This window comes from Streptopelia decaocto (genome assembly GCF_964273445.1).
Source record: "Streptopelia decaocto genome assembly, chromosome: 2".
Classification (NCBI taxonomy): Eukaryota; Metazoa; Chordata; class Aves; order Columbiformes; family Columbidae; genus Streptopelia; species Streptopelia decaocto.
Genome location: NC_138655.1, coordinates 73146649 through 73172191, shown reverse-complemented (window position 1 = coordinate 73172191; position 25543 = coordinate 73146649). Strand labels below are relative to the sequence as shown.

The 25543-nt window shown below is 40.7% G+C and overlaps 1 protein-coding gene across 13 annotated transcripts in view; it reads right to left on the bottom strand.

Annotated features, from left to right (window-relative positions):
• Nucleotides 1-8131: 8131 nt before the first annotated feature.
• GRB10 (growth factor receptor bound protein 10) overlaps nucleotides 8132-25543 on the bottom strand; it is a 147919-nt gene continuing 130507 nt past the window's right edge. For 10 of the 13 annotated variants that reach the window (XM_082047053.1, XM_082047050.1, XM_082047052.1 and 7 more), the window contains 10 exons: nucleotides 24818-24892; nucleotides 22226-22363; nucleotides 21515-21625; nucleotides 20317-20415; nucleotides 17389-17466; nucleotides 16603-16719; nucleotides 15653-15719; nucleotides 14591-14678; nucleotides 11998-12091; nucleotides 8132-11251 (listed from right to left, as the gene is read on the bottom strand). In XM_082047053.1, coding sequence (XP_081903179.1) covers nucleotides 11105-11251; nucleotides 11998-12091; nucleotides 14591-14678; nucleotides 15653-15719; nucleotides 16603-16719; nucleotides 17389-17466; nucleotides 20317-20415; nucleotides 21515-21625; nucleotides 22226-22363; nucleotides 24818-24892 — 1014 coding nt within the window. In that variant the 3' untranslated portion in view covers nucleotides 8132-11104. The remainder of the gene's footprint in view (nucleotides 11252-11997; nucleotides 12092-14590; nucleotides 14679-15652; nucleotides 15720-16602; nucleotides 16720-17388; nucleotides 17467-20316; nucleotides 20416-21514; nucleotides 21626-22225; nucleotides 22364-24817; nucleotides 24893-25543) is intronic. The other 3 variants (XM_082047056.1, XM_082047047.1, XM_082047057.1) reach the window with 2 other exon arrangements.

Here is a 25543-nt window from a genome sequence, read left to right as displayed (position 1 = left end):
AAATTGACAGGCTGTGAAGAGTCACAGAGACAGTGAGAACAGGCTGCAATCACAGCAGGCTCTTCCAACACAGAGGCAGGAATAGCTTCTGCTGTGAGCTGCGAAGATGTGCTTACCTTGGGGTGCAGGTGCTGCTGGGGCACTTGTCCAGGCAACTGTTGCTCACAGAAAGGATTTCCTCAAGTGTTGACCACTGTGAGCCTCACAGAAGCTGTGGCTGACAAATGAACTGCTATCAGGGCTTAAATGGAAGGAAAACAGCCAGCCAGGAAAGACAACAGCTCAAGCTGCTGCAGGTAGCCTCACTGCAGTACCGCCAGCCATATCGCCACTCAGAACTGCCTGCCCTCTGGTCCCCTTATGATGCTGTTCACTTCCACACCTCAGATAATCACAGCTTCCCCATTATCATTAGGAGACACAGGCTCCCATTTAAGCAGGATTTACATGTGACTGGAAGTGACAGGCAGTTAAATAAGAATAGTCTGATGCATCAATTACCTTTGTGCTCAGACACCTTAGTTCAAGTTCTTGTTATCAAGTACAGATGCAAGTCTTTGCAATATGCTGTACAATTCTGAGTAAACCCTCTGGGGCAGCTTCCATAAAATATTTTGCTAGGAAGGGTTGTTCTTTTCCAGTTTATTTTTCTGTGTTACCACATTTAGCTCCAACTTCATTTGGAATCCAAATGGCATAAATCTAAGCCAGGCGTGAAGTGGCAGCACCTCCACACCCACACGCCGGCAGAGTTTGTCTCTGCTCAGAGGCACCAACATTGAACCTCTGTGTACTGAGGGCAGATGCTGCCCTTCCAGGAACCTGACATCCTGCATCATTCTCTGAAAGACAGCCTAGAAAACTTCAGGGAGTTTTCAAATGTCTGGTTTTCCCTTCTTGCTAACTCTTTAGCAAACTTTCTCTTTTATTTGGGAGTGATCTTGATTTGTGTAGTCTTAAGAGACATCCCTTCCACCTCCAGCACCGGGCAAACTTTTGTCAGCAGAAAGTGGCCAAGAAATGTCATTTTTCACTCTTGTTCAGTACTCAGAGAATACAGAATGGAGAGAAAGTGCAGAGGGAAGGAGAATCACTACCACATTTCATGTTAGATCCATTGCAACACATAATGGAGCAAAATACCTGCCTATAGCTTCTGCTGAATTCTAAGGGATAATATTCTCAGTTTCCCTCTTTCAACAAGACATCAGTCTAAACCTATTCCCATTGCCCACTGAAGCAAAAAAAGTAAGAAAACTCCTCTGGATCTACATTCTGCACTTGAAAAAAATGGAAAAATGTTGACTGCAGGAACTTCCAAAATAAAGAAAAAGTTGTAAAAAAAAACCCTGAGATTTTATTTTACTTTTTTTCTTTCTTTCTTTCTTTTTTTTTTTTTTTTTTTAACCTTGGAAGGAAATGCGTGAGGAAGTCATAATAGTAGCAAATGATTAGTTCACTACTCAATCTTAAAGGTGTTTAGGGACTAGTACACAGTTAAATTATTACTGGGCTGAACAGAGCAACATTCAGCATGCTAACAAATTGCTGTAATGTTTTGGATTTGGTTTTTTGTTTGTTTGGTTGGTTGATTTTGGATTTTGGTCTTTTTAAATGGAAGACTAAATGGGAAAAAAAAAAAATCTGTTTGTGTCTCATATTCTTGGATAGTGTTAGAAAAGAAATCACCCAAAGCCAGGAGAATACTCATTAGGATGTACAATAGAAATATGCATCAATAACCTCAAAAAGGAAGAGGCAGGGGTAGGCACAAGAACAACCCAGGGCATGGATTCATGCAAAAGTTGTGTGCCATGGGCAGATATTCTTGAGATCAGTCTGGTAACTACCTAAGCTGCTGGTAGGGCTACAAAGAATCCTTACACTTGCATACAATCATAATAATGTATTCAAATTTATTTGTATGTCTCATCTTCCACTAACAACTAAGCAACTAAGGAATTTTAATCTCAAGAAATTTCTAGGGTTTTTTCCAGTAACTCTGTGGTCTTCATTGCTACTGTGCTTGCCCTGCACTTTTTTGTTAATCACTAACCATGTATAGCGCTATATTATTTAGCTTTATCCGTCACTCTTTCGCAATAAGTGAAAAAAAGAAAACTTGTGAATTCATTTAGTGGCAGTTCATAGGTAGTAGGATGGGAGGCACATGGGACTTTACATTTACTCACAGAGCCTCAAGTGAAAATACACTGGGTGCCAATGAGACATGCAATAGAGAGACCCAGAAGCCCCAGCAGATACTGGCTCTGCTGATCTGAAACCGGGGAATTACTTTGATGAAACCACCTACACAACTGAAAAGTCTGGCAGTTTACACTAGACAGCAAGTGGGACAATTAGGGACAACCCAAAGGCAAACTAACGGGTCAGCAGCTGCCCTCGCTGCACCCAAGGGTCTGTCAGTTGGCAGCTCCCATATCCCAGTGCCTCCTGGCCGCGGTGAGGCTGGATGGCTGCCCCAGCTGCCCTGGCACTGTCGAAAGGTGAAACCCTCACACTCACACACTAGAGACATGCTCCCCTTGGCAGGGACTGGGGTGGGACATGAGGGGACGGGCACCTTGCTGCTTTCAGGGTCGGCCTCACCCCAGGCAGCACTGCCAGCCGTTACCCAGCCGTTGGCCAGTGCCGCCATTTGCAGCAACTGCCACACAGGAGGCTGGTGAACACCCAACCTTTGCTTACAGCTGTTTTACTGCTGTAAACAGCCTGGGGTGCTGCCCTTCTCAGTGACTGTCATAAAACAAAGCAAACCAAAGAAAGAAAGAAAAAAAAACCCTCACATGTTTAACACAGGACCATGAGACCCCACTGACTTGGGGTCCATCACGGGGCCCATTCACAGCCAACCTCTGCCAGCCTGGCCTGGCTGCCGCGGGCAGTGGAGGAGACAGGTCAGGGGGACAGAGGAGTGGACAGGGGTTCCTCCCTGCCTGCAGCTCTGGCATGCAAACCCCAGCTTCCTTCAGATCGGGAATGACACAAAGTCCAGGCTATGTTTCAACTGGCGTGCACTGATGTGTCAGACATATCTATCTGTCTACCTATTTATTTACTTATTTTTTCTAAGGAGGGCTGACCATTTTGTCCTGAGTCACTCCTGGACATAAACCAGCTAGAAATGGAGACCAGGAATTAGCAAAATGGGATTTTCCTGTCCTTCCCCGCTGGACGGGTTCTGAGTCCCTCAAACAGCAGCAGGTGCCTGGGGCCAGAGACTACCTGGCAGGCCCTGTGCCCGACCACTGTATGGTGGGAGCTGTAGGGTGGCCCTTTGGAAGTCAGTGTTCCAGAGATACTCTGGGATGTAACTGGGGTGTGAACCAGCATTTGCTCTTTCCATTCTCTCCCTGTCCGAGCAGCAGTGGGTGGCTGGGGAGAGCCTCACAGGATGCCCTGGACCCACTCAGGTCTGGCCAGCCCCAGCGCCGGCCCTCTCTCCCTGTGCTGTTTCTGTGAGAAAACACTGGGCTCCAGCAGTTTTGTGCCCCATTCTCTTTCTCATCTCCCTCACAGGAGGAGAAAAAGCAGCATTTTACCTAGAAGAAGCCTTCACAACACAGGCCTGTGCACTACTGAACAAAGAAGTCCAGCGATACCCATTTGCGTGCACCTGTCAGGATACCTGCTCCTGACTTGCAAGTGAGCAGGATCTATTCTCAGTCTAGCGCTCATTTCAGAGGACGTGGCATAACTTTGCTCAGTTCCTGTCATTTATCACTTTGTTTTGGACCTAAATCAAGCCAAACACTACCCTTGTACAGCTTCAGGGCCCCAACGGGCTCTGCCCAGCTGTAGCAGCTGAACCAGGCAGCCCCTGTGCCCCAGCAAACCCTCCCAGTGGCAGGCTGGTGTGGGGGGGACAGCTGTTGCAGACCCTGGAGGCATCACCTTCTGGGGTGGTAGTGTGCAAATTCAACGCTTACATGGCTGTTTCTCTGAGGACAGCCTTAATTCAGTCAAAGGGAGCCTGCAGTTGATTGTAGCACAGGCTTTTCTTGGTCATTCCTCAGCTGTTAGCACTGCCTCCAGCTCTTCCTGTATGAGCTGGCCCTCCTGTGGACACGTACTGCATCAGATAAAAGATCTCCCTAGCCCAATACCTTCCCTAACACTTGGTAATGGACATACAAGGAAGAAAGAGTAGAAATATGGGCAGCAAGGTAATGATTCTTCCCCTAAAGGCTGCTCCTGGCACTTGGTGACATGTGGCCCATGATCTTCCAGAGTGAAAAATGGTATTTTGTAGTTAATGTCCATTAGCTGAGTTTTCACTGTCCTTATGTCTAAGCCCTCTGTGAACCCACATGAACTTTTGCCACATGCTACATTTTGTGGTAGAGAACACTGGAGCTTACACAAGCAATCTGTGAAAAAATACTTCTGGTTTTCCTGAACTGGGCCCCTGCACACTTCAGGTGATGCTCTGCAACATGTGTACTGAAAGGGATCATAATTAAATGTTTCGTATTCTGCTCATCTGCCTATGTTTTTCTGCAAGTCTGTTATACTACCCTTAGTCTCTGATTTCTGGTTGGCTGAGCCATCTCACTATATTTGATGGTTCCTCTAATCACCTTGTTTGCAATTCCTTGTACCTTTTCCATTGCTACTGCATCCTAAGCCTCCCTTCCTGCTCCCGTCCTAGGAGTTCCTGCTCCCTCATCCTTTCAATGGCAGCAGCTTCTGGGATTTTGTTTGTGAAGGTGCTCATGCAAGCAAGAGGATACAATGTCTTCTCAAACACACTCTGTTCTTCGCAGTGCTCTGTTTTCTAGAGAAGGTCAAGCACTTCTTCCAGCAATTGATTGTAAATATTTTGAGGCAAACTTTGTAAGCCTTCAACAATTTTCATCCTTGTTTAGCCAGCTGTTTTCGCAAACCACACAGTCTTCAGTGAAAAACCAAATTAATTATTCTACCTACCAATTCTGTAATTATTCCATGACTAGTTGTGTTGTGGGGTAATTTTTCAGGAAGCTCTAATTCTCACAGCTTGCCTCATTTCTGTGTTTGTTTTTGTCTTGGACCTGATTCTGAGACTGCTACGGTAACCTGAAAAACTAAGAACTGGTGAAAGTCACACAGAACACACTAATATCCTGCACAAATTCAGCAGCAGTATTATGGTATTCTTATGATACTTGCAAGTGTTACCGAAGAAATCAAATACTAACTAAAAAAATTTCAAAATAGGATGTATCTAGCATTCTTTGTAGGGCAATGAACTTGTGCATTTTCAGTACTGAGCTTAGCGATTTGCTTTAATTATTCTCACCATTGTTGGCAGAACCCTACTTTTACCTTCCTTTTCTCTTGATGGCTGTTGGACGGACTGTTTTGGAGAATGGGCAGGCTGTAGAGAACACCAATTTCATAGCTAATTCTATGCTCAGTAACCCAAAATGCCAACCCTCATACCTCTGGACAATGTGTTTCAAAAGGCAAATAGAAGTGGAAGCCTGTACGTAGAAGTGTCTTCACAAGTCTGAGGGAAGAAGAGGGGAAGCTGACTTCAAGGGACTGGTGAGCAGCACTCAGACGTCACACCACTGTCTTCACTGTGTTCCTAGTCACATCCACGCCATCACTTGGACCATGCTGCCCAAGAGTAATTCTTTTCTCCACTCCATTTCCCTCCCAGTCTAACTCTTCTGAGCTCTCTTTTCTTGAGAGTCACAGCTCTGATTGCAGCTGAGCTGAGGTTCAGAGCCCATGAACCCAGGCTGGATTTTGACTCAGAGCCAGAAGCTGCGCTGATAATTTCCCCATCCTGTTCCCCAATTGTAGGGCCATACTATTGCAGCCAACAGATAGAAAGCACCTGATCATAGTAAAACATCCAAACCTGGGTAAACAAACAAGTGTTGTAAGACCCTGTTAATCAGAGCTCAGTGTCTTGTGATGAACCAATCTTTCTTGCTTAAAAATCTGCAAGTGTCTGTTGAAAATGATGAGCAATGATAACAGAGTGTCTTCAGTCTGAGTCTGCAATATGAGTATTAAACAAAGTAATATATTTTGAAATCTCAGATGTGACTAATCACAATATGTAACAAAAATCCTATAGCCCTTGGACATAGTTGTGGTTGTATTTGCTTTTCAAATACTAACTACATTGTGCTACAAGCTAAGAAAGGAAGATGTAAGTTTTAGGATGCAGAAGCAACCCAATTTAAGGCAACATGGATATTTCAAAGGAAGATCTCTCTTTTCTCCATTTGCCGATGTTGTTACTGAAATTTCCAAGATGTTAGACAAACAATGCCCAAGACACAAAGCAATATACAAGGTGGACATTAACAAACCAGATAAAAACATCACTTGACAGGACAAGAGGTAATGGTTTTAAAGTAGAAGAGGGGAGGTTCAGGCTAGACATGAGGAAGAAATTTGTTACAATGAGGGTGGTAAAATACTGGCCCAGGTTGCCCAGAGAAGTGGTAGATGCCCCATCCCTGGAGACATTCCAGGCCAGGCTGGACGGGGCTCTGAGCAACCTGATCTAGTTGAAGATGTCCCTGCTCATTGCATGGGGTTGGACTAGATGATTTTTGAAGGTCCCTTTCAAACCATACCATTCTATGATTATTTTCTATGATTCTAAATTAGAAGTAACAATCCCACGGCCATCTAAAGTTCAGTTTACTTGAAGGGAAATGGCTCATCTCATGATGTTTTACTCATCTGGTTTTGCAGGTACAGGTCAAAGAAGCAATTTGGTGTTAACATAAACCAAACTTTGGGGTTCTGTGTATCCGGATAAAAGTGCTGCAGACACATGCTGTAAAACACTAGCCTGATATTCACTTACTCAGAGATCCAAATGCATTTAAGCTGTTTTGCCAGGTGAACTTCACACTAGGCTTCATGTGGAGTCAAGCGCCTGATTATATCTGTTGTCCTCCAACTAATATAAAAGCAAGTCATTAATTGAAATCTGTGCCATAGACCCATTTCTGAGCCAGACTGATTTTATTCTGATAGCACAGGTACCTGCTGTTAATATCTAGGGTCAGATTTTACAGGTAACATTTTGCACTGGCGACAGTTGTGGGAGTTTGGACAAACATGCAGGCAACTCTGACCTGCCACTGGGTGGGTTTACCAACACCTTGTTACCATGCTGCTTCTTTTTCATGCCATCTTCTTGTCTGCTCCAAACGTAATAAATGCAATAAAGTAAGGTGGGGCTTGGGGTTGGGTTTTTTTTTTATTACAGTTTTGTGTGGAATTATAGTCCTTGACTTTTAATGATTACAGAGGGGGGTGGTTTCAATGTCAGCACAGCTTCCTTTAGCTAAGCAAGAAGTAGGCACCTTCGAACTTTTTGTAAGCAAGCAGTTCCCTTTGCGCAACCCAGTGGAAGAATAAGTTGCTGCATGCAGGACAGCGAATGCTAAGCACTTTAACACATACTTCCAGATAGAAACATTTTTGGAGTGCATTTGATGGCCTCTATAGATTAGCAAGGCACAAACAGGAAAGGATTTTGTCCAACAAAAAAGCGAAACCTTGCCAACTGTCTATTATTGTATCTACCAGAAGAACCACCAGTCTCTGCCCCCTCCCTGTGGCTTTTCTAAGCAAAACCATGTTTTGTGCAGATGTGCTTTTCCACCCAAATGCTGATGGGCCACTCAAATATAAGGATTACAAGGGTAGATAAGTGCTTTCTGAAAGTACTATTGAAAAGTTTTCTGATCCAACAGTTATCATGCCAATAAACTGCTTTATGCAGAATGCACATTTTCAGTGAGTTATAGCTTTGGGTCATAAAACAATAGATGCTCATGCTGTATTTCCTGATTTGATTCTAGCAATCTTCCCAAATGAACATTGTACATATCATAGCAGAATATCCCCAACAATTTTCCTCAAATAAAAAGAGTGAACAAGTTATTTTTTAAATAAAGGTCGGTCTGTCATAATAGGAATCGTAAGACAGAACAATCAGAATAAAGATATCTTGGGGATTCTGTTTTCCTCTTAACTCTTCTTAAAGGCTGTTTAACATAACCCACCCCAAATCACTCAGCAGTCAGGCGAGAGACACGTGGTGTACAGATATATCCAAAAGAAGACATTCATTCCAATATAAAATGAATAGCATTGTATTAACGTTTATTTCTAATTACAAGAAACAGAATATCAGTCCCTTATTTGTACAAAAATACCTGAAAGATTACAATTAGGTTCACAAGCCAAAAAGCTATTTACAGTATGAAGCAAAGCATATTGAATAAAGGTTTTGTCTCTTAAGTTAATACCTTTTGCATTCCCTGAAACTTTAAACTTTATTCCATTTTACAGTCACTAAATCTTGCATTGTGACAATATAATTTACGATAAGCAAGTCTTGCCACTGGAAAGGTGCATTGATTGGTCAAACTGTCAGGTATTTAGTGCAGAAAAGATAAGACAAAACATCTAAACTGAGGCACGTGTTTCTTCAAGATTAATTAACAAATAAAAAGTTTTTTGTACTTTAACACCTATCGTAACATAACTTAACTAGTAACCTCATTACCAAAACGGTTTGGCATTTTCCTTCTCAACATATTCAAGATTGCTACATGAAGTATTTATTTAGAAAATAAAATCACAGGCAAAAAGATAAAAATTCAACAGGCTCCAAAACAACCCTGAGCATCCCCTTTACATTCATGTCATTTAAATACAAAAATAAGAGTCAAATGTCCTTCAGTCCTTGGTATTCTGAGCTGGCAGCCAGCTGAATCTGTTGGAAAACTAAGGTGGTATTGACTGTTTTCCAGCAGAAAGAACACAAAGCAGTGATCTGCTTAAGTAAGATTGTTGCCACTTAGAAGGTGGTCACTTTCTCTAAACAGCTCACTTTAGCTGGGAAAAGTACAAAATACTAAGTCAACCATCTACATAAAAAAATCATGATTCATAGTCAAACTTTTAGTCTCAATTTAAATAAGATGCAAGGTTTTTTTTATAAATATGAAACACTGCAAATACTATCCTCCTACTGGGAAAAATGCATGGTTGTCACTAAGCTATGTAAACAGAAGAACTTAAAACTACAGCATAAATGGTCTTATTTAACTGGTAATGTAGTCAATACAAGGATCTTTTTTTCTCCTAATAGGGGCCAAATAGAAGCATGCAAAGTGAAGTCAGACTTAAGTTAGCTTAATTTCAAGGTTTTAAAATACATTGTCTAGAAAGCAGGAACACTCATTTCACTATGTACAATTAAAAAAAAAAAACAAAAAAGGCTACTAAAAACAAAATCAAGTTTCTTCATTTTTAATATCTAGACATTAAATGGAAAAAAAAAATACTACATGTGTTCTGTAAACTAAAATACAGTGTTTCTATACCATTGACATAGTTACAAGCTGATATGGACAACTCAGGCAGGTTATGGTTTGTCTTGAGCTATTCTCAACACTACATGAAGACCTAAAGGTGTAGGATTGGTTTTCCTTCTTTACCCTTTCAGATGGCTAGGATTTCAAACCCAGTGGCAAATATCAGTATGGATGAAGTAGCCTGTGGAAATAATTTACCACCCTCAGAATGCTCCATTCTGCGCTACGCTCTGCAAGTTCCCAGAGTGGAATATCCTCGCTGTGGCCAACTGCACGAAGTACTGGGAAGTGAATTCAGTAGCAGTTCCTGCACCAACCGCATTGCTGAAAGAATCAAGGTGGGACGTGTCTAACTTTAATACTGCTTTATCATCAGAAAGAGTTATTGTGTAAACATTAAATAATCGATTTAAACATTAACAATAAAGTAGTTCTGATGACAAACCGGGACCAGAGCAGGATATGTGCTTGTCTGCCACAGGTACTGGCGTGCTTTAGCGTGTGTGACACAGGGATCACCAGTTCCCTCGATGGATGATACTGCCAGCAGCTAGTTTACAATCAAATATGTTTCCATTCCCAGTATGTTCCTTCTCATCATGTAAACTTTCATGGCCCTACCACAAACAGAAGGTGTACAGTTCTTTTTGTGCCCTATTCCCCAGGAGAGCTTTGTGTCACTGTAGCTTTACCGTATGGAAAAAGCTTTGAAACATTCTGCAAATTCAAGGAGCTATAAAGCTAAAAACACAGGTTGGTTTTTTGTGTGTGTGTTTTTGTCATACTAAGACTACTTGCAGAAAAATCTCCTCACAAAAAAATGGTTTCAAATGCAGGTGTAGTCACTCAGTCCTATTCTATTTAGTAACAGTAATTTTCCTCAGGAAAACAGACAAAAGGCTGTAAAAAACAAACCACCACTCCAATAATAAAAATTTGTGCATAGAATCTAATACAGTCTTTCCATGACCGGATGCCACTAGTATGCCATCAACATACTACAGCCATAATGCTACAAGTCAACAGTTTTAAGAGTATGTATATGGTGGTATGTTCTCTTAGAATTGTATCTTCATTGCTTCTTCAAAGACATCTGCAGATCAACGAACCTCAGGTCTCCAGAGAAGTTTGAGACACACAAGTGCGCGCGCTCACACACACACACACACACACACACACACACACACTTCTTGATTTTCTTCTAGATCCTTTTAGGCTGAAGCATTCCATACATTTTAGGGTGCAGATTACTACCCAACTCCTGCATGAATTTTAAAAGCCACATCAGCTCCTAATATAGGCTGCATACAATATCCGAAACAAAGTAGGAGTGCAAAAAAAGTGATCAATACAAAAAGTAAACACACTAGTCTTAAATTGTCAAGATTATTCCAGGGCAAGAGTTCTTTCCAAAGATTTCTCTTCACACTTGTTCCTGTTAAGTGGCCCAGCCAAGACAGTTTCCAGTTTTCTTTCAAATTTACTCATGGTTTCACATACCCTCCCCCCATTTTTGGGATGCTGGGACACTCAGCAGCAATCACTCTTAGGCGTTAGACAAACCAGCAAGCTTGGTCTGTTGCCACCTGTCAAATCCATCCCTTTCAGAGTCCCAAGGTGCATAATATTTTTATTTGTTTTTACCAGCTTACAAATCTGCCAATTCCCCAGTGTCAACGTTCTCTTACAATTACTCTTCTAGCAAATCCAGTCTTCAGTGAGAGTCAGATTTGAGGTCATAAGGCCACTCGGATGCAGTGGTGTTTGAGTTTGCAGGGCAAGACTCCTTTGTTTAGCTGATAGAATTCAACAAGCTGGATTAGATCACTGAATTTGGTGTTCCCATCATCCAGGCTGAAAAATATCTGTCCATCATCTTCACACTGGGGAAACAAAACATCCTTTTTAAGTTTAGGCTGCACATGAAGAGATGCAAGCGTGCCAAAACATAAAGAGTATGGGTGTGTGACATAAGATAAATACCAGGCACTGCCCTAACAACCCAGTGCCCAGAGATCTTCACAGAACCATGCACAGCACTAGAAAGGGACGTACAATAACGCAACTTGAAATGTTTTCTTAATTAAAGGGAAAGCTCATGGGGAGAGTAATTGAAAGTTGCATAGGTAGGCAAAGCAAGTTGCATTGGTAGTCAAAGCAAGGGTAGAAGGCTTGGACCAATAGAGAGGTCAGTGTGATCTTAAAACTTCTGGTGCTCTTTTTGATCAAGATAAAAATCAAATAGTTCATTGACATCTCAGTGTAACGTTACTTTAAGCCCAATGATACTGTATAACCTTCAGAATAAAAGTTTTTACAGTTTCCCTAAGTTATTCTACATTTGCCTAAGTGACAGGGTGACAACTGCCACTGTTGCTGCTCTCAGTCATAGAGAACAAGTTATTTGCATTACATCTGTATCTAAATGACTTACAGTGTTTTTTCAGGCAATGTTAACAAAGAATCTTAATCAGGCATTTGACAATTCTAAAGAATAGCTGCTAATATAGTTGCTAATGGAAACATCCCTGTTAATTACATCAGTAATTAATACGAGGTCTCTTCAGATGTTGGCAAAGCTTTCTAAGTTCTTTTTTTTGGTGATCAGTATCAAAAATAATCTGCTTACCGGCAAGATTTGAAAATGCTTTATTTTTTGATGATGGCACAGCGTAAGTACAAATGCCTTTGGATTGCTTTGGCTGTCCCGGAGAAGAAATAGTCTAGGAGAGAACATTTTTAAGTACACACTGAATAACACAATCCATTTCTTCATAAATAATCAGAACTACTAAGTCATTTTGTGCTATTGCCTAACTCTTCTTTAGTTGCGTTAACAGGCAACTGGTAATTTGCTTTCAATTTTTATACCATGGCTATATAACAGTAATAGATGAAGAAATTAGAACTGAAAGATACATGGCAGTAGTTCTTCCCCTACGAATGTATGTATGAGGCTTTTTAAAAGGGTCTCTAACTGAGCTTTCCGTTACTGATAAGGTACTCTTGTGAAGAAAATGTTCTCATTTAACTCCAAAGCAAATCTGGATTTCTGTAGATGGGAAAGTAATACATGAAAATCTCTTCCCACTCTCCAGGATCTTGCATCAGTTTACAGAAATCCAGTATTAGCAAAATTACGTTTAAAATAAATGGCCACAATTGCACAGAAACTCAATACTTTCTTAAAACAACTTATCAGTTAAGCAGCATCCACATAATCAAGATGGGGAAAAGACACACTGTTTTTTCCTCTAAAACAGTCACTGTCTTTTTCCTTCAGATCACTGGAAATAGGAGTATAGCTAGCACTATACAACATAACACTATGCAACTGTCAGTTTTAAGTCAACCCACAAAACTGGAGTCCTACCTCAAATAGTTAAATACATACTTGGAAGAGGAGAAAAAATTCTAGTAAAAAAATGTTTCCTCCCCATGACATTTATGAACTAAAGAACCTCTCCACGCCACAGGAAACAAGAATATACCTTTGGCATGAGTCTCACAGTGCTAATCACTAGTGGATTTGTGAGATGGCCAAGCACAGTGCTGGGGGAGGCCTCAAGTCCTCCTAATTGCTAACCACTAAGCCAGGAACACACCTGTCCAAGGCTGAGTTGCAAGAACTGCTTGTAGTCTTACGAACCCAACAGAACTTACTCCAGCTCCTCAGAACCAATTGAGCAATGTCAATACCACAAAAATGCACCATCTTAACCAGGGTCAGTGCACTACTCAGAGACAGGCATGTCTTGCCACCACCGGAAACCATGCATGGTATTTGAACATTCCTTTTTAGTCCTAGCAAGACCAGATGTGTGGAAAAGGGACCAAGGACTTTACACATCAAGATCCATCTCTTCCCTGCTCTGTGGCTGCTGCAGTTCATGCAGTTATCTCTACATTATCTTGCATCTAGCCATTTCAGATAACGCCCGGTATCATAAACTGGTGGTACAAAGCCAAGCTCAGCAAAATTGATCCTGCAGGTGTTTACTCAACCTCTGGAAAGCAACAGGCTGTCCACACAAATTATGACTATACAGATGGATGCATGCTCAACAATAGCTTCCAGAAACAGTCCAATGACAGCAGTATAGCTGTCTATATACATTGCTGAACATCTTACACGAACCATCAGAAGACTATTAACTTTCCCCCTTCTTTTGTTCAAGAACACACAGAGCAGGAAAACACAGACTGGACTTTTTCTGTCCTGAAAACCATGATCCTTAGAACTCAGAGCACACAGGTAACATGGTTCTTCTGCCACTGCTGACTGACCTTGTCACAGCCAAACTAACTAGTTTTCACCTTCCACAGTGAGTAAGATGGCTGGGCACCAATTCAACACCGTCTTGAAGGCATTAACACAGTTATGAAGACCCCAAGAAGGATGGCCCGCTAGATTCCTAAGGCAACCAGTCAAAATGAGCCTCAGATTGTAAAGACGATCTGTAGCGCGACAGAACCAGAAACCCAACAAGTCAGCAGTGGTCCTTTGCTTCCTCAGCTTTTCTGTTTGACCTGCTCAGCTAAAACCCAATAGCTTAAGCCCAGCAAAAAACTCAAAACAGTAAAAAAGCTCTTCTTGAGGAATATGCACATGCATTAGCAATTGCTACTTCTGCAATGTATTTCATCCTTCAAAGATTCGTGATGCTGCTGAATCAGAAAATGCCAAAGAAAGGTTTGAACGTGACTGTCTCCTGAGAAGCCAACATAAATTTCTACGTTAACCCTGTCAGCAGTGAGACGAATGAACTGAAGGCAACCGTGCTCTCCCCATTCCACAAATAAAGAACTGCTGAATACAGTTCAAGCAACTTCCCTTCTATAACCATAACTACATACAAATAAGGGAAACAGAGATGCTCAGAAGATACTTAAATAAGTACAGACATTTTAGAGACCGCTGGCACAGGTGCTTTCTTTGCTCTAGAACAGAAATAAATAGTGAGAAATCATTGTTAACTGCTCTGATTCATGTAAGAAAACCCAAATGGCTGATTACAAATTTGTGGGCAATTGGCTAGGTACCGCTTTGCCTGAAAAATGTGTCTTCTATGCAGATCACAGGAATTAATTATAAAGGGACTAGTCAAGAATCAGGCTACTCAAAAGTGCTCACAAGCTTGTAAATGCTTACAGCAGCAGTTTTGCTCTTGTCTGTAACACTTACCATCAGATCATAAATACTAAGCAACAGGAATACCTACCCATCCACAAGCCCTTGTTGCTTAATAATCCTGTGAGATTCTTCTCTAGAGATTCTGCCGTGAAACCAGTGCTGTGTCCTATGAATAACTGGAGGCAAGAGGGAAAAGAGGGAAAGAAAGGATGGTTAAAAACAGTAACGTGCAACAGTTTTTTCCACACACTAATTATTTAAACATTTTAAAAGTAGGTACAGTTTCATTACAGAATATAAAATATCTTTCACCTATCTATATAAAAATGAATCAAAACGAAAAAAAATGCATCAGCTACTGCACCTGCTTAATATACCAAGTAGATGGCATTATCTCCATGTATTTTCTGGTTTGCATTACTAAGTTACAATATTGCCTTTTCATAACTTCTTGAAAGTGTTGGGACTAAATTCTTAGAATACAATGTATAAGCTAACGAGTTAGAACTAAGTCACTTTAACTCTCAAATAATGAAAAGCACTGCAGTTTGTGCTTTCAAGGGTGGAGTTACTCCCAGATATTTTTATGTTTATTATTGTTTTTCAAATGGTATTTTAAAATTCTGTTCAACAGAACAGAAACAGGGAATAGCTGTGTTTCCTCCAAGAAGTCCAGCATATATTAATAATGCAATTTCCTATTATTTTGCAACCTCAAAGAGATATTCAGGACTCACATTAAAGGCATCCATAACTTTACATTATTCAATTAGTATGGAATGAATGCGATTTTGAAGATTTTTACTCTTTAAAGATTAAGAGATCACTCATTGACTTTCTTTGTCTAAAAAGAAGAAACGACTGGCGGTTTGTGTTAAATGTAACATTTATGGTGTCTTTATTTTTATAAAATCTGGATTTAGAAAGATTAATATTGAAGAAAAGCTTGAGCGTGCCTCCAAAGAAAAACAAGTTCCTTTTACTATCTCTGTACGGGTAAGCATGTTAATGACACAGAAGCTACCGATAAACATTGTATTTGACATTGTTGCATTAACACTACATGACTGTACTCTGTCTCTACATGAAATGTAACTTTTATTTACCACAGAGGCCTCTGATGTTATGCTTACAAACCAGCAGAATTTACCTGTACTCAGCGTGGAAGGATGGAGTGGACTTTGGCTACCCAAGATGTTCATTCTTGTGCTACGTTTCTATAGAGAAAATGAATTACCATTAAAACCACACTAAAGCTTTAACAGAAGAGAATTAGTGCACATGCAATACAGATTTAATTTACAGGAAACTGGGGGCTGGGCAAGTTTAATGCAAGAATGAGAAAAAGAAATGCAACTTTGAAGGGGGCTAATCTACAAGCAGCGGCTCATTTCAGTTGGCTTAAAACACAAGCCAGATGTTAATGATGAAAGCTCAGTATCTAAAAAAAAAAAAAAAAGGGAAAAAAGAAAATAAATTTTTAAAATGACAGAAAAAAGAAAAGTCTGATATGTTTCTGCTCAGGCAAAACACCAGGCACTCAGTAAACCAAGCAGTATTTCCCTCCCATACATAAAAGCACCAGGTAGTGCTTCAGTAATGACACCTATTCCCTAAGAGACGAGCATGTGGGAAAACTTATACTGCAGCTGTCTGTCCACAAGACACTATAAACAAGTTACATCAGTTTTCATTGCAAGAGGTCCTGCCTCTTGTATATTCTGCAGTTAAACTTACTGGGAGCAAGCCATTAGTCAGAGCCCCAGCCTCTTCCATGTGGGGAAGCATTTAATTTGACATATTCCTCCTCAGAGACTGGTTTTGCAAACTGGCAGTAAAGTTCTGGTGGGTCTGCTTTCCCCCTCAACTTTCCTCTGGACACTAGGGGGACAGAGAAGCAGTGGTAGAAGGTTGTTGTGAATGTGACAGTTTTGCTAAAGATGGATATTGACTTTCAGATCTGCATGCTTGCAGTGTGATTGCTTCAGGTTGGAGCTAAGCTAGACTGTGACCAGCACTGCACTAACATGATAGCACACTCCGTGGTTTGGCTCTCAACAGACACTAATACAAAAATAGAAAAGAAGAGAAGATAGCTACCCTCCAAGCATGTCCTTCTTCCAAGGCAGCACTCTGTGCTTCAGCAGGATTTTCAATAACTCTTCCTATTTGCCCCGAAAAATCCATTGCTACTAGTGAGTTTTCAGATACACTTCTCTGAAAAGGAATTTTCACTTGTTTCAAAAAACAGGGAAAGAAAAAACCAGCTTGAGAGTTTAATTTCAAAATGTTTTTGGTTTCAGAAGACTGTCCCAAGTTAGCCTTCAACAGCACAGAAAATACATCGCTTTTTTTTTTTCCCCTTCCAAAAGATTCACAAACACAAAAAAAAAGACGGCTTTTCTTTTTCGGCTGTAGGAGAGGGAGAGGATTCAATGGCTGAGAATAAAATCTGTCTTGCTCAAGTTGCCCACTTGCCCTGTTACTATACTCCAGTCATTTTCAGGGCCAGTTGGGATCCAAATTTACGATTTTCACTTCCAGATAGCTAACAGTCAGCTCTTGGCCCGACATATTTTAGGAAATGTACATGTTAGTTTTGCCAGACCCAAGCTGGCTTCTGCAGAGACAGCCAGATGTCTCTGTACTGTACTTCTCAAAGCGCCTGACGTACCCAGGATTTTTCAATCATGTGGATCACGTAAGCCTAAGATAATGGAGAGCCAACCATGTACACCGTACTCATGCAAAATGGGAACTTTACGTTGATTTGCTACACAATGCTGGATTTACATTTGTTAGCGTAAAATTTTCCACTTTTAAAATGCAAGAGCAAATGCATCTTTTCCAACATCATACATTAATGAGGTAAAGTTCATTACTTACTACAGGAGTGGAAAAGTGTGGAAGCATGGCTTTTCTCTGCTGAGGAATTCTGTAATTCTGATACAGTAGCATTCCATACTGCCAACAGAAATGCAAGGACATTATTATTCAAATATATACTCTAGGAAAAAAAAAACTGTAGTGGTTTCATAATACCACTTACACTGGAGCAAGGTATCACCAGTTTATTATTTTCAGGATCAGAAGCTGTCCTAAAGCAATTTGCACTGAGTAACAGTGATCGGCAGGTGGCAATTGAGCAGTAAATACGCACGACAAGTTTTACTTAAAAGACAACACTTTCACAAGCCTGAGTGAAATACACAGGTAATTTCTGCCACTATCAGATATCACCATGTTTACCTTGTAGAATATAAGCGCTCACTCGAGGTCAGAACACATATTTTAACTCCCTGTCTTTTTACTCTCCTAGTAATGTGAACTTCAAAAAATTCCTTGTAAGCCGTTCAAACTCAGTTTTCATAGTGATTAAAAACTAAGAACCCTTCTAATTCACTAGATCTTTTAATAAGTTTTGTCAGGAAATAACACTTTGGGTACTTCTCTCATCTTAGTAAAAATAAGGTGATTTAATTCCAGTCCTGTTCCTCATTGAACATGATAAATTTTAGCAACACTAGTAACTAGGGTGGTAGGAAAAAACCTACTCAGTGTCTTCTTTAGAGGCACAGTGCTGAGGTATAGCAACATTGCTTACTGACTGTTCTAACTGAAATGGTACAGATAATTTTTTAAACAGGGTAATATGTGACTACAGCAAGCTAAATCAATAGGTAAACAAAAAGGAGGGTCACAGCCACAGCCTTCTGGCACACCCTTAATTTTCCCCCTGCAGCATTAACAGCTTAAGGGTGACTGTTACGTGCCAGTATACAGTGCTGCCATACAGCACCGTTGCTGCCACAGGCCGCACTGCAAAGAAAGATTCCCAGAAAGACGCATGTCTACCTGCTGGGTAAGAAGAGCTAATTCTGTACACTCTGAAGGTTTTTCCTTGCCATTCAGGAACATTAGTGCCTAGACCAGTGTAGCCAATTTCTTCAGAGCAAGTGCCATCTTCAAGGCACAATTCACTACAATTGTCTGATCCTCTGAGCGCTTTCCCCACTATGCAAAATTCTGTGTCATTAGGAAAAGTAAAGGACAGCTGAGAAGAAGCACCTGGAATTGTCTGGGGACTCAAACTCTCACTATAATTGTTAATGTGTATTAAACATGTGTCAAGTCAAGTAACTGGAGAGTGAATTACGATAGTCAACAGAGGTATCAGCTCCATGGAGATCAAATATGCATCTTGTAACTGGGATTGCTCCTTGCATCCTGGCCCACACTATGGCTAACACACCTGCTTTTCTAACAACTTAAAATAGGAACTTCTGTACTGCAACACAGCACCTCTTACAATTAACAAATGAGGTAATATTTGGAGAACACTCAGAGATGTGCTCTGGCTTGGAAGGTGACCATTTAATGTAGATGGAGAACAGGTGTTGTGTTTTCACACTCACAGGCCCAGGAGTCTGATTTGCTTTCCCTAGAACAGGTAACTGTAGCAAACATTTGTCATGTCTTGACGATAAACAAATGAGAGAAACTATCTTCGAAAGGGAGGGGAGGAATAAACAATGCTTAGGCAGCAATGGGAATCTCTGTGGTTTCTCGCAGTCAATGCCACATGTGGACTTGGGAAGCGATAAACCTCATGCTCCTTCTGATGCCCCCACACCCTTTCAGCTCCTTGGACACGAGCTGCAGGACTGCACCTTCTTCAGCAGGTGGTTGTGAAATGCTGCTGGGGAAAGCGGCATTTTGGCAGAGAGGGGTGTGAAGGTTTTGCCGATGCGGGCTGCCACTTAAGCTGGAATAGTGACTGCTCATTCAGGACCGAGAGGACAACTGCTCACAGTGCCCCCGGGTTACACGTCCCATTTTGGGCACAGTCTGGCACACAGCAGCCACCAGCAGGACACTGGAGCATTGACCGCAGCAGACTGAGGAACAGCCGTGGCCTCATTTCCAAATCTGAAATATCTGTTTGCTACAGGGAGAACCAAAGATGACTGAGGTCAAGGTTCTCCACCCTGTTTTGGTGGACATGTACCCAGTATCAAGTACCACACTTTGTGCGTGTCTCTATTTTTTATCACATTTTGTATGCTGCACTCTAACACAGAATATTAGAGAGTGGGATAACTGTGCAGAAGAGAGGTGAGATTTTCATGTGAAACACATTAGCTATCATATTTCCTTTTTTTTTTTTGTTTTTTTTAATACATATGTATATTCCCTTTCACAAACAGCACCTTCAGGGAAAAATTTAAACCCAAACCAAAAACAAAATTCTGCACATTTTGCTATGAAGATCAGGAAGTTCTCTGCTTCAAAGAGCACAAAATAGCCAAACTTCTCAGTTCCTTCTGTGCTGATTTTGTTTGAAAGAAACCTGTGAAGCCTCCTACTATGTTACAAGAAATCTCATAATTTACTCTCAGATATGAATAACTTTCACCCAGAGACAGAGTTGCTTATTTTTGTTACTTTTTAAAACAGAACCTTCAGAAAACTGAGGCAAAGGCTCTAGAGAGCACTCTGTTCTAGTTAAGCTAAACACTTAGCATTTTCGAAACATTTTCTTTAGCTTTATGATAACTTGTGAATACCTTGTTAAGCAGTTTTTTGATTCATTCACATATATTAAAATTATACTTGATTCATAAATGGAAGGAAATGAGCTCAGTTCCTCCTTAAAAGCTTAGGAGGGACACGGCTGCCTGGCATTTTGCTCTTGGCTGTATTGCTTTGGAGGCAGATGATGTTTAAGAACATATAGGTATCTATTCACGAACAAAATGACCAATGCAACTTAACTACACGGGTAGCTCTATTCACACAGAAGAGAGGAGGTACCTTGAGGAGTCGAAAGGCAGTCATCCAGCACGTCCTGCTTTGCTCATCTTCAGCACACAACAACCTCAGTTCCTTAGTTTCATTTCTCACTCTGTTGGGCTATAAAATATTAGAAGGAAGTCAGATTAAATTCAGGAGAAAAAACAACAACATGTAAGTTCACTGCAGAGTAAAGGCAAGTACAGTATTAGTCAAGAACTGGCCAGGAAAAGGTCCCACCACTCTGAATTAAAGCTCAGGAGAAGCTGAGTATGCTTTGAAAGAAATAACTTTCTCAGCTGGGTCCAGTAAGATAAACATCAGTGCCTCCTTTGAAATACTCTGCAGCTCTGGCAGTTTGCAGCAACAAGGTACTCAGACCCTGCTAGAACCAGAATGAAGGCATTTGTAATTTTTGGTGGGTTTTGTTGTTGTTTTGTTTGTAGGTTTTTTTGTGGCTTTGTTGTTTTTTTGTTTTGGTTTTTTTTTTAAATGATTTTTATGAGCGCCCATTTTGAGATGAAGAACCAAAGTTTCCATAACTGAAGGTTAGTGCCAGTCTGCTTCCGTAATTTCAGGATGTGTCCCACAGCATTTCTACTCTCTGAGGCAAACCCACTGTTGTCTGGAACAACTGCTGGGAAGGAGACTATTTCACTGCTGTCAATTTAACCAGCTCCCAGCCTTTTTTTCTTCTCAGACAATTACATGGAGCTTTGAAATACTTTCCAAACCTATCCATCAGCACAGCAGTTTTTGAAATCCTCAAAGGCAACTGCTGCTTCTTATTTCCATTTTCCAGGGCAATACTCCTCTTTAAATAAACACAATTACACCCAATCGGAGCTTGGTCCTCCGTAGCTATATAGTTTTGGTGCTCACTGTCCAGACAAACTTTCCTATTCAATTAGAGTGATTGAAAAAAATAAATAATCTGTGAGGTCAGCCAAGGCCATCTCACAGGCACACCACACTTCAGCACTGAACTGCTCTTGCACAGAACTTCCCAAGCCAAAAGAGCACCAGATAAAGTGTTAAAAGTGTCACATAAAACGATGGCAAGATTCACAGGACATGCCTGCCAAATGAAAGATGTTAAAAATCAAGTCAGAAATGCTTGCAGAGTTTTACAGACAAACCCCATTTAGCTGCGGGCTGGGAGGACTCTAAGCTACCACCCCTGTCTGGAACTTTGGAAGAACTTCACGATAAGAATTACCTTTATACAAAATCCATACTCTGCAGGTGCATTGTACAACTTCTTGCCTGCTATCAATGAGAAGATATTGCTGTCTTCTAGGTCAGCCAACAGTTGCAAATGTCTTGGCTCCTGGGGAAATAACATGTTTTATCATAGGTGAGTGTACGATTTTGGAAGATTTTGCTGCAAGCTTTGCAGTCTCTCAGGACCAGCCTCCAACAGAGGGCAGTGTGTGAACACTGTGCTCCTCTCTCAGGCAGCCTGGAGCCCACAGGGCATGTCACCTTTCAAATATCAGCCTGCTAGCAGAAAGTGCTTTAGAGAAGCAGCTGACAAAACACTTATTCAAACACACCACATTAAAAACGGCACAGCCTATTACATTGCTCCTGAGAAATCTAAAAGTTCGAGAATATAAAATATTGTTTATGGTACCATTTAAACTAAATTCACGAGCCATATGCTAACCTTGTTAGCACAACTTCAGCAGCCACAATTGTGTTGCCCAGCTAGTTTGGTTTTATTATATAACAATGCTATATAGCTATTTTCATGCATTGAGAGCTCCGGGCTTGGCTGTCATTTGATCATGGCTTGCTTATCCTTTCCTATGAGATAAAAAAAGGGAATGCTGTGTGCAGATATTTAATCACCAGCAAAAAATCCCCACTGCAAAAGCAGAAAATGCTTTTACATACTAGTACTGTGCAACTTCTTTTTTAATCTTACCTTTGAAGTTCCTTTTGTAGAACAGTAAAGTCCCGATCTTCTCAAACACACATACAATTTCTTCCATGATTTCCTACCCAGTTCTTTCACATGCAAGAAACCTTGAATTTCCGGGCAGCTACTGGAGTTTAAAAAGTTCTGTTGGAGAAGAAAATGTAAATGAGAACTGTGTCCTATGGATGGATCATAAAATTGTCACTGTATTTTCAGAACAGAGAAGCAAACGGCAAATCACTTAGCTGACCTGGGGCACAGTTTCATATTATGCTTAAACTGACCTAGAAATTTTAAGAGATTTATGACGAAAACGGATATTTCTGCTCCTCCTGTTACATCTACCTAAGCTAACTCCTCCTGCCACTGACATTTTCCTGTTCTCTGTGTCAATACTTAAACCTCCAAAAGGCTAACCAGTTTTCTGTATCCTTGTTCCTCCTGCACTTAGCCTGAAGGGACATAAAGTAAGCTTATTAATTCTTAAAATAATACGCTGTCACAACAATTCAGACAACTAGTCTAACTTGGAAACATTGGCGAAAATCTTCAACTCCATCCCCAAATTTTAGAACGGGAACAACCTATTTTGGGATTTCCCACATTAAAGTCTTACACAGCACATGCACCTGTCCCAAGACAAGAGGTAGGACAGACAACAGAATATTTAACTCAAAATGAAACACAGAGCAGACAAATAAGTGTCAGTAATTACACTAGACTTCAAGATTCAGAAGTATTTAAGTTCTTGGCGTGATTAGAGGGACCACATACGGAATCATTTGATTTGCGATTCATCAAAGGAATAAAGTTTTAACTATGGTTAGTGAATTGAGGGACGGCTCCCATATTACAACGGGCCAGATTTTTACATGATAGAGGGCTTTCTCAGTAAGTTAAATGCCAAACTAATAAACTCAGTATTAGGAAGAAAAACGCATAAACCTGGTTGGCCTAGATGCCTCTGCAGTTCTTGGAAGTTGTGTTTTGGTGTTATTTAGTGGATAATGCTCACAGGAAACAAGACCAACAATAAGTGCGCTGTGTCAGAATTCTTAGTCGCATTAAAACCTTATTTCTTTTTTCCAGTCCTTCTCCCCACCTCTTCTAACAGAATGGAAAAGAATATTCAATCTTTAGTCAATCTTCCCACTATTTGTATTATGAATCCACTTCTCAACTGTGAGAAAGACCAAAAGAGGAATATATTCTCTGTGTCCAGCTAGATAAACCAAAAGTAAACTAAGATGCAAGCTTTTTGCACATCTGAGCCAGCCTGACACTAGCAAAAACAGATCTCACTGGTTTTAATGCTATTGTTAAGACTAAAAATACTAGCTCTTTATGACGCATATGAGATCATATTTAATATTCTTTCCTATTTAATGTGTAATCAAAAACAGCGTACTTGCTCAATGTTTGAGGTAGCCTCAGATGCAACATGTTACATGGCCACTAGACTGCAGGTAGTTTACCTACAACAAATTACAACTGTCTTTGAAATTATGAAAAAAGGTTGTGTGTTTTTTTAAAGGAAAGGGTATTCAATACAAAAGCTTTAAGGAAGACTGTTTTTTAGGGTTAAACAATAAACCAAAGAGAACGTACGCATCCTCTTTCCCCAACCCTCTCGCACTGTTAACCCCTGTGACCTATGTTTCTCCTGCACAGTACCTGACTGAGTCTTTCCAGGAACAACCTTGTATCTCACAAGGTTGTAAGGTTTTCCTTTCCCTACTGCTTGAGTTACCCTACATTCAAAATGCTTCTGTCTTCAAGAACATCTCGCTCTTTTTACGGAGTCCCACTGCTCATGTTAAAAAGTAAACTCAATTCTCCACTTTTGCTGCACAAAAAGGGCCCAAGGTGTGAACACCTCTGTTCCTACCAGTCTGTGGCAATGCCTGTTCATGCCAGTTTTGGTTCCTAACTGCAGCCTCGTTGCATGTGACTTTTATTTTTAATGCCAGATATTGGTCTGATTCTTATTTGGTTTCCCAGTGGGCAATATATGCTAATGTTTTAAATTCTTCTCAGTGAGTGTGGAGCCAGTATTTAATGGATTTAAGTGGTTACAGGACAAAATGAGCACACTGGTTCAAAAGTCAGTGGAAACTTGTATTTAAACAGAGAGTCAGTGCATATTTGTAAACATGCAAAATGACAGAAACCAAGCTAAAATCAGTTATTTGTACATACACTTTCTTCATCTATTTGTGCTACGATGCAGAGTATAGAAGAGCACTTCTGTTTTACTTTTTATAAGGTGTATTTGTTTTTCTAGAAATATATCTGCTGAGATCGTTTTAGGAACAACATTAGGTCGCCAAACCAGGTACCCACAGAGTTAAGCTGAGTATTAGCGGAACAAATATGTGTGAACATAGCTATGAATACGTTGTGCTTATAACTTACACCTCAGTGCCACTGGGTAAAATCTTGGTCGGATATTTTCAACATTAGTACCATATGCTAACTCACTACGCTGGTCTTTCTCTGACCAGTTATTTCCAGACCTTTGAATTCTCCCTTTTTTCCTCTCAACCTCTCCCCTCCAGCTCCAAAACTTTCTTTGTCCGTACAGGTAACTTACAGTACCTGCAAAAGCTGTGACTGTGGGATACTGCCATTTGTTTGCTGGCACCACGCAACCATTTGCTCTGGAAAGAAATTCTAGACACAAAAAGAGAAGACAATTGGAAATCACATCATATTTGAACACTTTCACACAGAACAAGTGGAATTTTCTTCCAGTCATCAATTTTGTGGAACTATCACCCTTAAATCAGTTTGGAGATCCCCTGACACAGAAAATCATACTAGGGCTTTCAAGTGCAAGTCTTCCCTTCTGCTCACCAAACGCCCATGCAGACAGAAGATGGATTTTTGAAATATCTGATATGCAGTATTTCATAAGTACATTTCCCCACTGTTTCCTCTTCTACTGAGGGCTTTGGGGGATCTCTAACAGCCTCTGCTTTCTAAGAAAGGACAAGATGAATGGACCTGCAGGTTGGGTACTCAGTGACTCCTTGATTACTGCATATTCTGCCACCAAATTTCTGGCTTCCCTCCTCATCCAGAAAGGCTGTTCAGCAAATAAACTCTCTGCAACTCCACTTGCCATGTGGAAGATGCAGAGAAGATGAAATAACAAGTTTTATCTACCCTCACAGGGGCAAGCTGGATGCAAAGGCATTAGAAGAAATCTCAGATGGGGATGCTGCAGGTTCTACAGAATGTACAACTTCACCTTTGATAACACTCTTTCTATCCAAAATACAGTTCGTCAGTGCTGTATCTGCTTGACATTAAAACCTGCTC